This window comes from Ochotona princeps, chromosome 11 (assembly GCF_030435755.1).
Source record: "Ochotona princeps isolate mOchPri1 chromosome 11, mOchPri1.hap1, whole genome shotgun sequence".
NCBI classification, from domain to species: Eukaryota; Metazoa; Chordata; class Mammalia; order Lagomorpha; family Ochotonidae; genus Ochotona; species Ochotona princeps.
The window spans coordinates 23,933,260-23,948,295 of NC_080842.1; the positions used below are offsets into that span (position 1 = coordinate 23,933,260).

The following is a 15,036-nucleotide window of genomic DNA, read 5'->3' on the forward strand; positions in this document are numbered from 1 at the left end:
AAATCTTTGGTAAAAATAAAGACAAAATTTTCACAATAACTTTACACAAAGCATTGCACAACAATGTTTTTCAATACACACGAAATAATATAGGAATGTTCAGAATCCTCAGTGAGGACGTTGCCTATACAATATTAATAGTTCTTCATTTTTAAACAAAACTGTTTTCATAAATATTTAAAATATTTCCTAGGTTCTTATCACATATTAACATTTGTATTTCAATCAGTATACTGAACTTTATTTGTTATTATTTAAATTTTAAAAACCAATCAACAGAGGATTTTTTTTTTCCCTGTTACCTACTGTAGTATCAGTTTCTCCTCCCACCAGTTCCGTCTATTTCAAATAAAACTAGAAGGAGGTAACTAAAATAAAAATCAGTATGTTCTCAGGCAAAGCCCTCTGTGCAAAAGAGGAAAATGTTTCATGTCTATTATTACACAGACATTTCTCTGCTGGTTTATTTGTGCAGCCTTAAACTTGACCAGCTTTCAGGTGATCTATAGGGTGAGTTCTCAGTTCGGGACACATTTCAATTAGCAGCAATTCCATCAGCACCTGAGCCAAGAACGAAACGGAAAAAAGTGTGGGTTTTTTTTTTCCTCCAAAGGTTTATTCAGCATTCTATGACAATTGTCTACCTTTACTAAGATTATTAGTAAATCATAAGCCAATGATTCTTTAGCAAAAAGGAATTAATACTATATTAGCTTTATTTGCCAACAGACCGACTTATTTCAATGGGAACTAAAACAATTATAATTACAAAGATGTCTAGGAAACCGTCTGCTTAGCTGCAATAAGAAAACCAAGCAGTTATGCAGAAATGTGACCTCAAAACTCAAGAGACACTAATATGGGAGGATGAGTATGTTACATCCACTGGGGGCTCTTTTATTTTTCTTAACCAGATGAACAAATAAAAATGATGCTGAGAAAACGGAACAGATACATTAAACAGAAGTGATTCAGAATATAAGGGGGAAAAATCTACTTCAGTATGTCAAAAGAAATCTAAAATCCAAAAAGCAATGAATCCTCTGGGAGGTTTAAATTTACTTACATACAACAGATGCTTATTGGCTCTTGTTTCTTGCAGCGCGTTGAATATTTTTATTATGCCGTGGCGGGCATTTTGCTGTCCAACAAGACTCTGAAGCGTATCTGGAAAATTGAGTTGATGTTGTATGCTGTGATTGCCATGGTGTGCAACGCACAGATACCCAATGAAGGAGATATTACATCGTGCAAACACAACAACGCACACGAATGGTCAGCTGTCTCAACAGTTCACAGAGAAACTTTTGGATTTTAACAGAAGGCATTTAATGCAAGCTACAATTTTACTGTGTTGTTAAAAATAAGTATCTGAAAAGTTCACGTTAGCCAGGTTTCTAATAAAAAATTTATTATCTACTCTGAAGTTCTTTTAGGATTCTTAATATAAATTCTTAGCAAGTAACAATAAATGGCCTAAAAGAAAAACGTTTTGTATTTCTCATTGTGAGTAATAATTCCTGACAGATGTAAATGAAATACATCTTAATAGGGTTGACAGCCTTCCCTTTTCCCTCGCCACGTTTCGGGTTAGGAACCAAGGCCTCACCTGGAATGTTTTCAAGCAGCTTTTGCTGTGCTCTCTGTTTCGTTTGCTGACTCTGTTGTTCACTTCTGATCGTGGTCGGTGGTGCCAATTTCCCATCTGGCCAAAAAGCATCCCGGAAAACACTGATGTAGTAAACCAACATTTGCTCACTGAAAATCCAGTTCACTGTGTCCCGGATTTGTCTTTGAAGAGAAAAATATTTCTTGAAGATTTTTAGAAATTTTTACTTTATTCTCAAAAGGCAAGTAAAAATGCAACTGAATCTAAATGTTTGATGAAAAATTTAAGAAGTGGATTTTTAAACTCAAAGTTGTTCATTATTTTGGTAGACTGGGCAGTTATTAATTTCCAGAGCTCACATTTACATTGGCACTAACTGCTCCAGTTTGCCAGGTAGTACCTTTCAACGTACACAGAACAACTAAGCGACTGACGGCAGCTTGAAACAACCCTAACTGCGCAGAGCGTCTTAACGGATTGATTTCTGCAACTCATAATTGCAGTCCATGAAAGGACTGTTATGTGGCCTGGAAAACTGCTCTGAGCCCCTAGAAATGTTTCTAGCACCGGCGATGGCGGCAGCGACTGTGATACAGGGGAAGCCTCTCACACACACACACGGGATGAACAGAAAGACACACAGAAACACACTGCTATCTAGCCCTTCGCGAATTTCCATGGAAATAAAAATTGGGCAGCTACTTGGCTTGCATTTATGTACAAAAAGCTTTTACATGGGTAGCCAAGTCTTCCACAACACTGATTTCATTAGTCACTGTCAAATTCTAAGCAGTTAAAGGTGTTCTGCTGTCAAGAGAAAACAATTCAGTGATTCCAAGAGCAGCTGTGAGATGGAAGGATGCCGTTTCTCTATTGAAGGGGGGATGAATCAATCATTTTTTTTTTTTAAAGATTTATTCATTTTATTACAGCCAGATATACACAGAGGAGGAGAGACAGAGAGGAAGATCTTCCGTCCGATGATTCACTCCCCAAGTGAGCCGCAACGGGCCGGTGCGCACCGATCCAAAGCCGGGAACCTCCTCCAGGTCTCCTACGCGGGTGCAGTGTCCCAATGCATTGGGCCGTCCTAAACTGCTTTCCCAGGCCACAAGCAGGGAGCTGGATGGGAAGTGGAGCTGCCGGGATTAGAACCGGAGCCCATATGGGATCCCGGGGCTTTCAAGGCGAGGACTTTAGTCGCTAGGCCACGCCGCCGGGCCCGAATCAATCATCTTAAACTCATATTGTCAGAAACACTTGAAACTTCAAACTTGATCCATGAGTAGTAACAAACTGAAAATCTCTTTATGAATCCAACTTTCCAATTAGATTTCAAATGGGATGATGAATGGTGTCAGTAGTAGTACATTAAGAAACTTCAAGTCTAAGATGTTACTATAGTAGTCAGTCACTGTTGACTTACTGAACGGACTCTACTATGAGGCGAACTATAATGTTAATTCTATCTGTAACTATATGTCTCCCAAGATTAGAGCTGTGCAGTTCAGATCCAGACTCAGTACAGAATTTTTAAATTAATTTAATAGGACTTCTGCTTTAAGAAAGAACTTGCCTGCCTACCATGCTAACAAAAATCTACATAACGCCAATATCATGATTTCTTTCTGCACTTTGTGCTATTCATTGGCACTGCGTGGAAGAAATGCAGCAAGAAATTTTCCAGTTACAGCTTAAAATTTGTTAAGTGACTCTTAACCAAAAGCATCATCTTGGTACTTTCTATCCAATTTCTATCTGATTTTCTAATCGTCAAAACCTATGAGAAAGTTGTGACGCAACATAAAAACCGCAGCCACTTCGAGGCAAGAGGCACACGTTGTGCTGCTGCTTCACTTCATAAGGCACGCCGTGCGCCAAAGGCCAAAGCAGCAAAGGCCCGGGTGCTCGGCCCTCCGCCGAGAGACGCCCACCCACTGAGGGCCTGAACAGTCTGCACAACACCTCCAGACGCAGAGAGAGAGAGCTGCCGTCCTCATTCACCACGCACACGACGCGTCACAGCTGCTCTTTTCCTAATTAAGAGCCTACGTCATAAACAGGAGCCAGCAAAGCATAAATTAAATTGGCAAGCCCTGAATACTGAGAAAAATCCAGCCATTTTAGTTTTTTTTTAAACCTAAAACCTGCAAATATTAAAGAGGTCCATCAAGATCGAAGCTTAAGTGAAACGGACTGTTTTTCTGATGAAAACAAAAGCATATGATTCTAACACAAATAAACCTCTCATGGCTAATACAACCAATTATTAAAAAAAAACAACCTTAGAAATAAAACGAAAATAAGCTTTTGTTTATGGCCAGAAATAAGTTCTATTTGTAAGGCAATAACAAAGATTAACAAATGTTTTTTACAATCTATCCAAAACAATTCATCAGCTTTATATGATAACCCTTATATCACCTTTGTACACAGGTTTCATGGCTCAGTCTTTCATTTGGAAAAATCTGATTATTCCATCTTAAAACTTACTTTGTTATACAAAAAAAATGATCCCTCATTTCTGGAAATTAACTTAGTTTCCATTCTTTAGGAATCATAACATATATTTCTTTAAGAATTTGGGGTACAGCGATACTATTTTAGAAGCTGCTGATAGCACTTCCAAGTTCCAGGCGGAGACCATGCAGGACACAGCTGGATGAAGCTGGTGGCAGGGGCCAGCTCTGCTGATCCCTCTGACGACCCTTAGGCAAGTCACCTGACCTCTTTGGTTTGGTTTCCTCACCAACAATATCAGGAGTTAGACTAATCCCTAGGGCCCCTTGCAGGCCTGAACTTACTGCATAACTTGATTTGGCTTTTATTGACAGCATGATTTTGCAATTACATAAAATTCTAACAATTTCAAACTAATTAACTATGATTTCATAGTAATAGACCCAAATCTTTCATAAATGATCAAAATGCAGATAACTTTATGAACCTATAGCATTCTGTGCACATGCAATACTTTTATCTGTAGCTAGATAACAATATGGTTTAGTATATTCATATGTCTTATATAATACTACATGGTAGACACACATCTCCAGTAGATACTCAGTACTAAAAAATTAACATTTAATGCTGCCTTAGCTCTAAAAAAGTTTATATGGCTTATATCTCTTTCTGAATATATATCTGAAATATGCTCATCCTACTTTCATTTTCACTTAGATTCTAAACTTTAACCTGATTCCCATCATGTGACATAAAAACACTATACTTAAGGTATTCAAGCTAGTTTTGTCAGAAGGAAACTTTGTGGAATACCATATTGGGCTCACATCAGCCAAAATGTTGCAACCAGCTCATGCTTGAATCACCTAATTCCCCAGGCCTTCTGTGCAGGAAATTCTGCTCCCCTACCCATTCCTAGAATTGTATCAGAAATAAAAAGTAAAGGTAAATATAATATTTGTGGCAAATCATTGACCATAATACCAGACAATCTGATGATTAAGACAGAGTAAGCATTCATCAGTTCCATACAACTCACTTGTTGATGGTTCTTCCAAAAGTGACCTGAACAAGAGCGATTAATGTTCTTCTCACCCATTTAAACACTGAAATATAAATCAGAGGAAAACTTTCACCACAGAATATCACAATTATGAAATCTTCATAGCGGAGTAAGCAGAATTCTTTTTTAAATTGCTTTATTTTGACCATCTTTACACAGTTGATTAAAAAGTATAATTCTTAACACTTAACTCAGTCTGAGTCTCTGAAATCAACACAAGGCTATGATACCGACAGCATTTGAGTCTAGGGCAGCAAGCTTCCTGCCTTCCTCCTTCCCTCCTTCTTTCCTTCCTCTTTCATTGATAGGGAGACCAGAAAGGTCGTCCAACTGCTGTTTCACTGCCCAAATGGCTGCAATGGCCAATGATGGTGCAGGCAAAAGGGAGAAGCCCAGAACTCCATCTGGTCTCCCATGTGGATAACAGGGATCCAACTATGTGGGCCACCTTCTTCTGCACTCTGATATGGGAATGTCTGCATCTCAAGTGGTGGTTTAACCCACTTGCCATAACACTGTTCCTAGGTTAGCAAATTTCTTCTTATGAAAATTCTAAGATTTCATTTTAACTTTAAAGATTTAATTTTTATTGGAAAGACAGCTTTACAGAAGCGAGAATGAGAGACAGAAAGATTTGTCTGCTGGTTCACTCCCCAAGTGGCTGCATTGGCTGGAGCTGAGCTGATCCAAAGCCGGGAGCCAAGAGCTTCTTCTTGGGTGCAGGGTCCCAAGGCTTTGGGCCATCATCTACTGCTTTCCCAGGCCACAAGCAGGGAACTGGATGGGAAGTGGGGCTGCCGGGACACGAACTAGTGCCCACATGGGATCCCGGCGCATATAAGATGAGGATTTAGCCACTAAGCCATTACACTAGGCCCTAAGATTTCATTTTCTACTAAGCAAATGACAAAATGAAACCCACAAGTTGGACAGATTTTTAATGCCTAAACAACAGCTGAACCAGCAAGTGGAAATGATACTTGATATGTCCCTAGGCTTCTGGCAACATGTCTGTTTTCCATTAGAAGGATATAACTCCTAGTTAGATTTCTGGCTGCCTTGCTGAACCTAATTTTCTAACACACTATTCGAATGAGAAACATCTGTAGTCAAATGTTGACAAATATTTTGAAATATTAATGGATGGATGGGAGTAACTAGTCCCATTAAAACAGAAAGCTGTAGATCATCATGAATTTATGCATATTTTACATGCTTGGGGAAAGAAATGTGAGCCATAAAGTTCCCAAATCCTAAGCATGGTGTGCATTCGGCCGTCTCCTCACCCACGTCTGATGGCAGCAGGTCATCAATCAGCTCTTCTGAGAAGGACAGGATTAACATGCGCTTTCTTCCTCCCTTTTTTTTTAAATGAATTTTTAAAAAGATCTATTTATTGGAAAGGCAGATATACAGAGAGAAGGAGAGACAGAGAGGAAAGATTTTCCATTCGTTAGTTCACTTCCCAAGTGGCCACAATGGCTGGAGCTGTGCTGATCTGAAGCCAGGAGCCAGAAGCCACCCCAGGGTCTCCCACACGGGTGCAGGGCCCCAAGGCTTTGGGTCGTCCTCTACTGCTTTCCCAGACCACGAGCAGGGATCTGGATGGAAACTGGAGCATCTGGGATACAAACCAGCACTCATATGGAATCGTAGTGCATGCAAGGCAAGGATTTTAGCCTCTGGGCTACTGCGCCAGGCCCTCCCCCCCTTTTTAATTTGAGAGCATTTTATGTAATAAAAAATAGCATTCCAAGTAACCTATGTTGTGGCAGAGAAGGTTAATCCATCATCCATGAATACTGGTCTGAGTACTGGCTGCTCCACTTTCAACCCAATTCCCTGCCAATGCACCTGGGAAAGCAGTAGCTGTCCTTGTGTGCCAGGGCTCCTGCCACTCAAGTGAAAGGCCCAGATTAAATGCTTGACTCTGGCCCAGCCCTAGCCATTACAGGAGTGAACCAACAGATGGGAGATCTTTTCCGTTTTTTAATTTATTTTTTATTTTTTAAAATCTTTTTCTCTCCCTGTAATTCTGCCTCTCGAATAAATATGCATTTCTTTAAAAAGCAAAGAAAGCTCAAAGTAATGCGAGATCTACAGACCGTTTTATGGGCATAAAATCTAAACATAAACCAAAGGAAGTGAAGAAACACCATGAGGTCATTTTAAATCAACCAATTGGAACCTAAAGCTGTTTTTCATTGAGATATTTATTTCCACTCACTGAAATGTCTGCACTGACACATGAGGAAAGGGGAATCCAGCAGCCAAGAGTGCAGGGCTCCTGCGCCAGGTAAAGAAGCCTCAGAGGAGCAAGCTCACAGATATCTGTCAAGAACATTCACTAAGAAAGATCAAACGCCAACACAGACTTGGCACCAGGGTTTAAAAAACATTTCCAAAGTCATTTGTAATTTTTAAAATGTGTCTAAATGTGTAGTGAAAATGGTATTAATCCTTCAAGTAAAAGTCAACACAGCGTAGGTGTTGTGGCACAGCGGGTTAAACCAGCGTTCGAGACATCTGCATCCCATATCACAGGGTTGTCACCTGTTCCACTTCCAATCCAGCTTACTGCTAATACTCCTCATAAGGTCCAGTGGTCGGACTGTTGCCACCCAAGTGGGACCAGGACAGAATTGCTGATTCCTGGCTCTCTCTCTTCCTCCTCCTTCTGTAACTCTGTCTTTCAAATAACTAAATAAATCTTTTTATTTAAAGTTTTGGAGAACCATGTCTCAAAAATGCCTTGAACTTTTTGATCAAATCTGCCAGGTTGCTGCCCAATGTGCAGCTCTGTTCCTTTCGGGCTGGTCCTCGGGCTGGGAACAGCCTGTTGGTGAGTGAAGATGACCTCATTACCTTTCTAGGGCAGAGAAAGAGGTCTGCGGACAAGTGTGACTGCAGGGAGCGTGCTTGAGAGCCGAGCAGTGATTGTAAGCACCGCTGTGCTGGGGGCGCCTGTGTGCACACTCAGCTGGTGCAGGAGCCCAGCTGCAGTTCCCCTGCAGGCGCTGGCCTCTCCTGGATCTGCTGCTCCCCCTGTCGGTCCCCAGCCCTCAGCCCACCACGCTCACATCAAATAGCCCCATGCCTTCGCTCCTTTCAGAGTCTCATGTGCTCAAAGTCACAGAGGCCGGGACAGAAGCACAAGGAATCTGCTGATGGCAAATATATCACATCTCATTACAAAGGCTGTTCTATTTATTCCCCACTGAAATGTCACTAGCAAAATCCAACAGGTGTGTGTGCAGGCCTGTGATGGAGAAAGCACAAGCGTGATGTGGGGCCACTCTAGCCGTGACTGGCTCTGATGTATCACCACATCTTTTTTTTTTAAGATTATATATTATTATATTGTAAAGTCAGATATACAGCGAGGAGGAGAGACAGAGAGGAAGATCTTCCGTCCATTGACTCACCCTCCAAATGGCTGCAATGGCCAGAGCTGTGCTGATTCAAAGCCACGAGCCTGAAGCCTCTTCTGAGTTTCACACAAGGGTACAGGGTGCAAAGGTTTTGGGCCATCCTTGACTGCTTTCCCAGGCCACAGGCAGGGAGCTGGATGGGAAGTGGGGCTGCTGGGATTAGAACCAGCACCCATATGGGATCCCGGGGAGTTCCAGGCGAGGACTTTAGCCACCAGGCTACTGCATCAGGCCCATATCCACCACATCTTTCAATCTCCTTGCACTTACAGCATAGGGCACGCTGCCAGTGCTCAGGTGGTACGTCCTCATTCTTACTGCACCATGAGAAAAACAGCAGCATTGGCCATGACCCCCGATGGCTGATGTCATCTGCATGTGACGTCATCAGACATCGGGGAGTACTGCTTTGTTTCTGCCTATCCTGAAGTAAGTTGAATATCAGTATATACCTTAAAGTATGCCAACATGAATAGGCTACAGCTTTTTCATCTGAATGCATATGTTCCATTCTATATTTATTTCTCAGATTATTTAACTACCACCTATTTCTAAAATGTATCTTAATTCCATTGTGGAAATTATGCTAAAATGAACAAACAAGCTTTCCTATAAATCTCTTCCTGCAACTTGGGATTCAGTTTTCCCTACTGCTGAATCTAACTACACTTTGAACTCCTGATAATGTTAGTTCACGTAAGGTATAATCTATATTGGATACAGTTTTGTTTCCCTATACTGATATCAAAAACGTGCACGCAAAGTATTTGTGACTGATGTTGTGTCATTCTCTTAGGTTTGGCTTAAGAGAGGAAAAAGTTTTGTGATAATTACTTTGACACTTAAACTTTTGTGCATTCTCTCATCAGGCAGGCCTTTTACTGATCACCTACCATGGGCTGAGTCCAGCAGTAGACCCTGAGGTGTAAAAGACACACAGGACATGTTCAAGTTCACAGTAGCGCTGGCACCGTTTCCTTGTACCAGCAAATGAGCGGCACGAGAAGTGCAAAGCCTCACTTTCCACACAGCATCAAGCCTCAGCCTGCCTACCTCCTTCGCCCCAAAGGGAAAGATGCCAAGTTGGGTGCCCACAGTCCAGGACATTCAGAAGGCAACATTGTACAAGCCGGTGTGGCACTGCTGCGCCTCACACACCTCTGTTCTCATTTTCTCTCGCCAGTGGTTAGATGTGACTGCAGGCCCTACCACATCTCTAGTCAGTAGTGACGGTCTGAGTGTGACCAAGTTACACTAGCCCCACGAGGCAGAGTGTTGAGGGCTATGAAGGTGTGAGCTGTGAATGCCGAGTGCTGTTCAGGACTCAAGACTGCGTTCACCTCTCACCCAAGGCCTGTGGGCAGCTCTTCCTAATCTGCTCCTTGGCCTCCATTTTGCCACTGTTTCATCTGAGCACATGGCCTTGAGGAACCACTGGGGTAGGACTTCTAGGCCTCAGCATCCCTGTCACTTTGGGCAGGCCAGTTCTGCTGTGCCAGCTGCCCTGGGCAGCGAAGGGTGTTTAGCAGCAGCTGCCCTACTGTCTACCACTAGGTGGCAGTAGTACTTCCCCATCCCAAGCTGTGATCCCTGACAATGTCTCCAGAGTTCAGCCCACTGTGAAAGCTCCGGGCAGTGTTGCTTCTGAACATCCTGGGACTAGCCCCTCAGCTCAGTGTCCTTCTCCCTGAGGCCCACAAGGTTGAGCCGGTCCGGTATAGGAAATGCAGCTGTCCATGCCTCCCTATCTGACCTCAAGAACTGGTAGAAGGAAACTACAAGTGCTATGATACTATGCCATGTGTACATGCCTTTCTTCACCAGGAACTGCTCCTCCGGAGGAAGAAAGGTGGTGAAAAGTAGAACTGGGGCATCCCTGGTCATATCACCCCCCTTGCCCTGAACCTCACCTGTAGCAACAGGTTTCTTCCACTGCTGTGCAAAATAACTTTGGGTGGTGAGACAATGAAGCCATGCTTGAGTCATGAAGAAAGAAACGCAAAGTGCTCTACTTCTTGTCTTTGGAGGAACATGGTGCAGGGTAAATGTGCCCTACAGGATATCAACACCTAGCCTAACATCTGAAGGGGCCTCTTAGCAATATCTGATGAATTAGTGAATGAATGCATCGGTGTACACGCGTGTCTGCTGCACCGCAGGCACCGAGGGACATGACTTTGTGAGCGTACGCCATGAAACCAGCAGACACCACCAGACAACAGCAAAAAGGCTTACTTCCTCGGAGTTCAAAAATCTCCCCGATCAGCATGAAACACGGTTCAGCGAGGGAGTCTTTCTTCCCATCGACATCATCGCCATAGTCTGACAGGTCACTGTCCTCCTCCACCTCCTCCTGCGGGCACAGCAAAGTCACAGGAAGCAGGTCAGCTATCCGAGCCGGTCAGTGCAGTCGACCCCATTTCCAAAACGACTTTAGCCTTACACAATCTTTCAGCCTTCATGCAGGACTCCAGCTGTGGAGGACAGAGGGCATCTAACAGCAAGGATGAGAGTGATCCTAACGCCTTATTCAAGACTGGAAATCAACTCAATAAAAAAAAAGCCTGTCATAGTATTAATAATGAGTAAATTCATAATCAATTCTCTAAAAACTGCAAAAGTTTTTGGTTTTAAAGTTTACATAGTTTTGGATCCCACTGCTTAAAATGTGCATTTGAGAGTAACAAACTATTTTTAAAACCTCTCACTCAAGCCATTACTGTAAATTTCATCTGGGCTCATTTCCTGATGCACATGATCAGCATGTTTTGGCTCAGAGCTCATTAGAGGCCAGGCTCATTAGAGGCGGCCCTGGCTGTTTGGGGAGATGGACAGATACTCCAGCAGCTGTGACTGCAGCCCAGGGGGAGTGCTGTCACTAAGCAGACAGACACTCCGCAGTGGCCGGCCAGCTGCGGAAGTCCCTTCTAACTTCTGCAAAGCAGTAAAAGCGGATGTGATGGGACTAGACAGGGGCCAGTGGCCAGGAGGCCAGAGGGGAGGGCAGAGGGCAGAGGGCAGAGGGCAGAGGGGAGGGCAGAGGGGAGGGCAGAGGGCAGAGGGGAGGGCAGAGGGCAGAGGGGAGGGCAGAGGCCAGAGGGGAAGGCAGAGGGCAGAGGGCAGAGGGGAGGGCAGAGGGCAGAGGGGAGGGCAGAGGGCAGAGGGGAGGGCAGAGGGGAGGGCGGAGGGCAGAGGGGAGGGCAGAGGGGAGGATGTGGGAGACATGAAAGCAGCAGTGGAACCGACCAAGGAGATCTGTGGAGGCAGGAAGCGTTCGCTTTCTAAACTTGGAACTTTGAACAAGTCCAGCAACCTCAGGGTTCCTAAAGGGCTCGAGGGAAGGAGACTGGGAGGAAGCCCTGGCTTTGGCTACGGCACCCGCCTTTGGAAGGTATTATAGCCATGGGCTTCAGGAGTCAAAGGGAAGTAACTGAGGCAAGTAGCCAAGTAGACAGACAGGCACAAAAGGAGTGAGAGAGAAGCCTGTGGGAGAGCAGGTACACAAGCGGGTCACACCGGTTTCTCCTCCCAGCTCAGGACAGAGGAAAGCAGCGGCTCCTTTGCACTGTCGCTTCCTCCCTCCAAGCTCATGCAGTCACTCCTGGTGGAGGTGGTGGCACTCAGCAACAGACTGAAGGGGAGCCAGGTTGCAGGGCAAGTCTGGTGCAGTGTGCTGGAGCGTCAACAAGGGTGTCAGCCTGCACCTGAGTCCAGAGCCCGCTCTGAGGGAAGCCCAGGGTCCAGAATGGCAGATACACCATGTCTGCAGCCTCTCCATTTGTTCCTCTTCTCATACACACTAGTGCCAGGCTCATCCTGGCTTTAGAATTTTCCAGGGTTCTTCATTTCCTGGGAGCACTCTTACAACTCCTGGGCCTGGAGTGCACCATGAGGTCCTCCTGTCATTTCTCTTATCTCACATCAGAGCACTACAGACATCCTCCATGCCAGACCAGCGACTGGCTGACTGTGACCCGGACACCACCTCCTCTCCAGAACCTTCCATGGCAGCCCAGCTCCTCTCCAGCAACAGCCCTCATGTCGCCTCCCCAGCCACAGGCCCTGGCTCCCCTGCCTTGTGCGCTGGGGCTTCTGCAGAACTTCCCACCCACATGTCACTGTTTATCTCTGTGTCATCTCTTCCCAGTCATGTGCAAAGGGTAGGACAAGCAGGTGTCCCAAAATATGACGGTGAAAATAACCAGAAATGGATATATTTGCTTCCCCCTACTAGTAACTTGCTTCCAGTCAAATACCTGTTATTTCAGACAACCTTTAAGAAGGCATTGACTGGGCCCGGTGGCATGGCCTAGTGGTTAAAGTCCTTGCCTTGAACGCCCCAGGCCCATATGGGCGCCGGTTCTAATCCCGACAGCTCCACTTCCCATCCAGCTCCCTGCTTGTGGCCTGGGAAAGCAGTCAAGGACGGTCCAAAGATTTGGGACCCTGCACCCGCATGGGAGACCCGGAAGAGGTTCCTGGTTCCCGGCTTCGGATCGGCGCAGCACTGGCCGTTGCGGTCACATGGGGAGTGAATCATTGGACAGAAGATCTTCCTCTCTGTCTCTCCTCCTCTTTGTATATCTGACTTTGTAATAAAGATGAATAAATCTTAAAAAAAAGAAGACATTAGCTAAAATATGCTATAAAATATAGCTTTTAGATGCCTCACCTCCTGGTGGGAGAAGAAGTCACGAGGAAGTCTCTCCAAAAATGAGGATAATGAAAAAGTGTTTTTTTTCCCCTGCACATCAATGACCTTGAGGTAGTCAGGAGAAGGGCTCAAAAAGGCATAAAGTGCTTCACTCTGACACAGTCTTTCATCTGAAAGTATATTCTGTGGAAGAAAAAAGGGTTCATTATTCCGACACAACAAGCAAATATAACTAGCCAGTAAGATAGAGCTGAGCATGTCAGGGATTTATTTATACCACAATTCTGAATCTGAAATCACTTTTCTTTTCTCCTGAGAACAAGTAAATTCCCAGTAATCCTGCGGGGCACAGTTCCCTCCGTGTTAACTGGGAGTGTCCGCTGCACTCTGCTCTTGGGAGCCACTGTGCAGAAGTCTCATCCTGACACTGCCCATGACTCACCGATGTCGGGGGTCACTGCCCTTGAGGGCCAATGCAACTGTCACTCATCTGTGTTCGACTGGCTTAAGTTCTTTGCAATTACACTTGGAAACCATGACCCCACATGTGTTTACAGCTCTGTCCAGACTCTGTGCAGCAACTGAAAAATGGCTTTGTGTGTTATCACAAGGTGGCACTGTCTGCCAGGTAACAGTCACATGTCACTGCATTGCCATCTGCCATGCAGTACTCCTTTACACAGTTATATAATGGTTTCTACTGCTCTTCAAACTTGACATTTTCTCAAGTCCTATGTACTTACCTGATCGTAGGGCATGGAAAGCAGATCAAAAGTCAATTTGTTCATATTTAAGCAAGTGCTACTGTAATCCAATGAAATTAACCATGTGACCAGAAGAATGTCTGAGATATGAGGTACAGGAAGAAACGAACCAACAGGAAGCATCTGTTGGTGATGTGTCCCGTCCCTGGTGAACATAAACACTGGGAAGCTGGCTGCACGTCTGATGAGAGCAGCTAGTCTGGTGGTGGAAGTTAAGCTCTCGTCACAGAGGAGCTGGCCCTCGTTGTGCACATCCTGCTCGTCCAGAGGGTTAAAGACCTTCCCCAGGGTGAGCACCCCGGAGAAGCCCAACACTGCGAAAGCCTCAGCGAGCAGTGGTCGCCACCCTCAACAGGGCGGCTCCTGCTTTGGAAAGCTTGCATCCCACGGGAAAGCACATGATGGGAGTGGCTGGCAAGTGCCATGTGCTATTTAGAAGCAGCTCAGCAAATATAAACTCAGTGGAATCTTTTTTGTTGTTGTTGTTCTGGAAGACTGTGTGAACCTAATAATATCTGCCTTTTAGATTAGCCAGTTTGCATTTGTATTTCCTCTAAGTGGTTTGAGGAATAGCTGAAATTGTAGTTGGCCATACAGCCTACTTGAATATACTAAATACAAATAAAGCCTTTAAGGAAACAAAACTCTTCTTTCTGCGCTCAAAAGTCTTCCAATGTAAAGGTAAATGACCCCTTGAGACCACTGTTGCCTCTGGCTCAGTTGTAGGTTAGTCTTGCCCTTTACCCTATATACAGTTTCCAGCCCGATCCACCCAACCAGCATAGGCAGCAGCACAGCACACTGCTTGCCGGAAGGGCCCGCGAAGACCAGAGAACCCCCAACAGCAACGGCTCCAAGGAAAGGCCTGAATCGGCTGCAGCAGCCCTGCACTCCACATCTGGAGCTTAGCAATCATGCATTTCCAACAATATTTGTTTGTTTCACAAGCCTGATCTTTAACTCATCTTAATTATTCCACTAGGTTCTATGTTAGAGTAAATGTGAGCCTGCCTGGACCTTCTGAGTCAGCAATACAAATGATAATATTCCAG

General features: G+C 44.6%; 1 protein-coding gene across 2 annotated transcripts in view; it reads right to left on the bottom strand.

The window, feature by feature from the left end:
- Positions 1-436: 436 nt before the first annotated feature.
- The window catches only part of SNX25 (sorting nexin 25), a 122,046-nt gene continuing 107,446 nt past the window's right edge, over positions 437-15,036 (bottom strand). For both annotated transcript variants that reach the window (XM_058669916.1, XM_058669917.1), the window contains 6 exons: positions 13,239-13,403; positions 10,802-10,919; positions 5,112-5,178; positions 1,610-1,791; positions 1,067-1,167; positions 437-561 (listed from right to left, as the gene is read on the bottom strand). In XM_058669916.1, the coding sequence (XP_058525899.1) occupies positions 478-561; positions 1,067-1,167; positions 1,610-1,791; positions 5,112-5,178; positions 10,802-10,919; positions 13,239-13,403 (717 nt within the window). In that variant the 3' untranslated portion in view covers positions 437-477. The remainder of the gene's footprint in view (positions 562-1,066; positions 1,168-1,609; positions 1,792-5,111; positions 5,179-10,801; positions 10,920-13,238; positions 13,404-15,036) is intronic.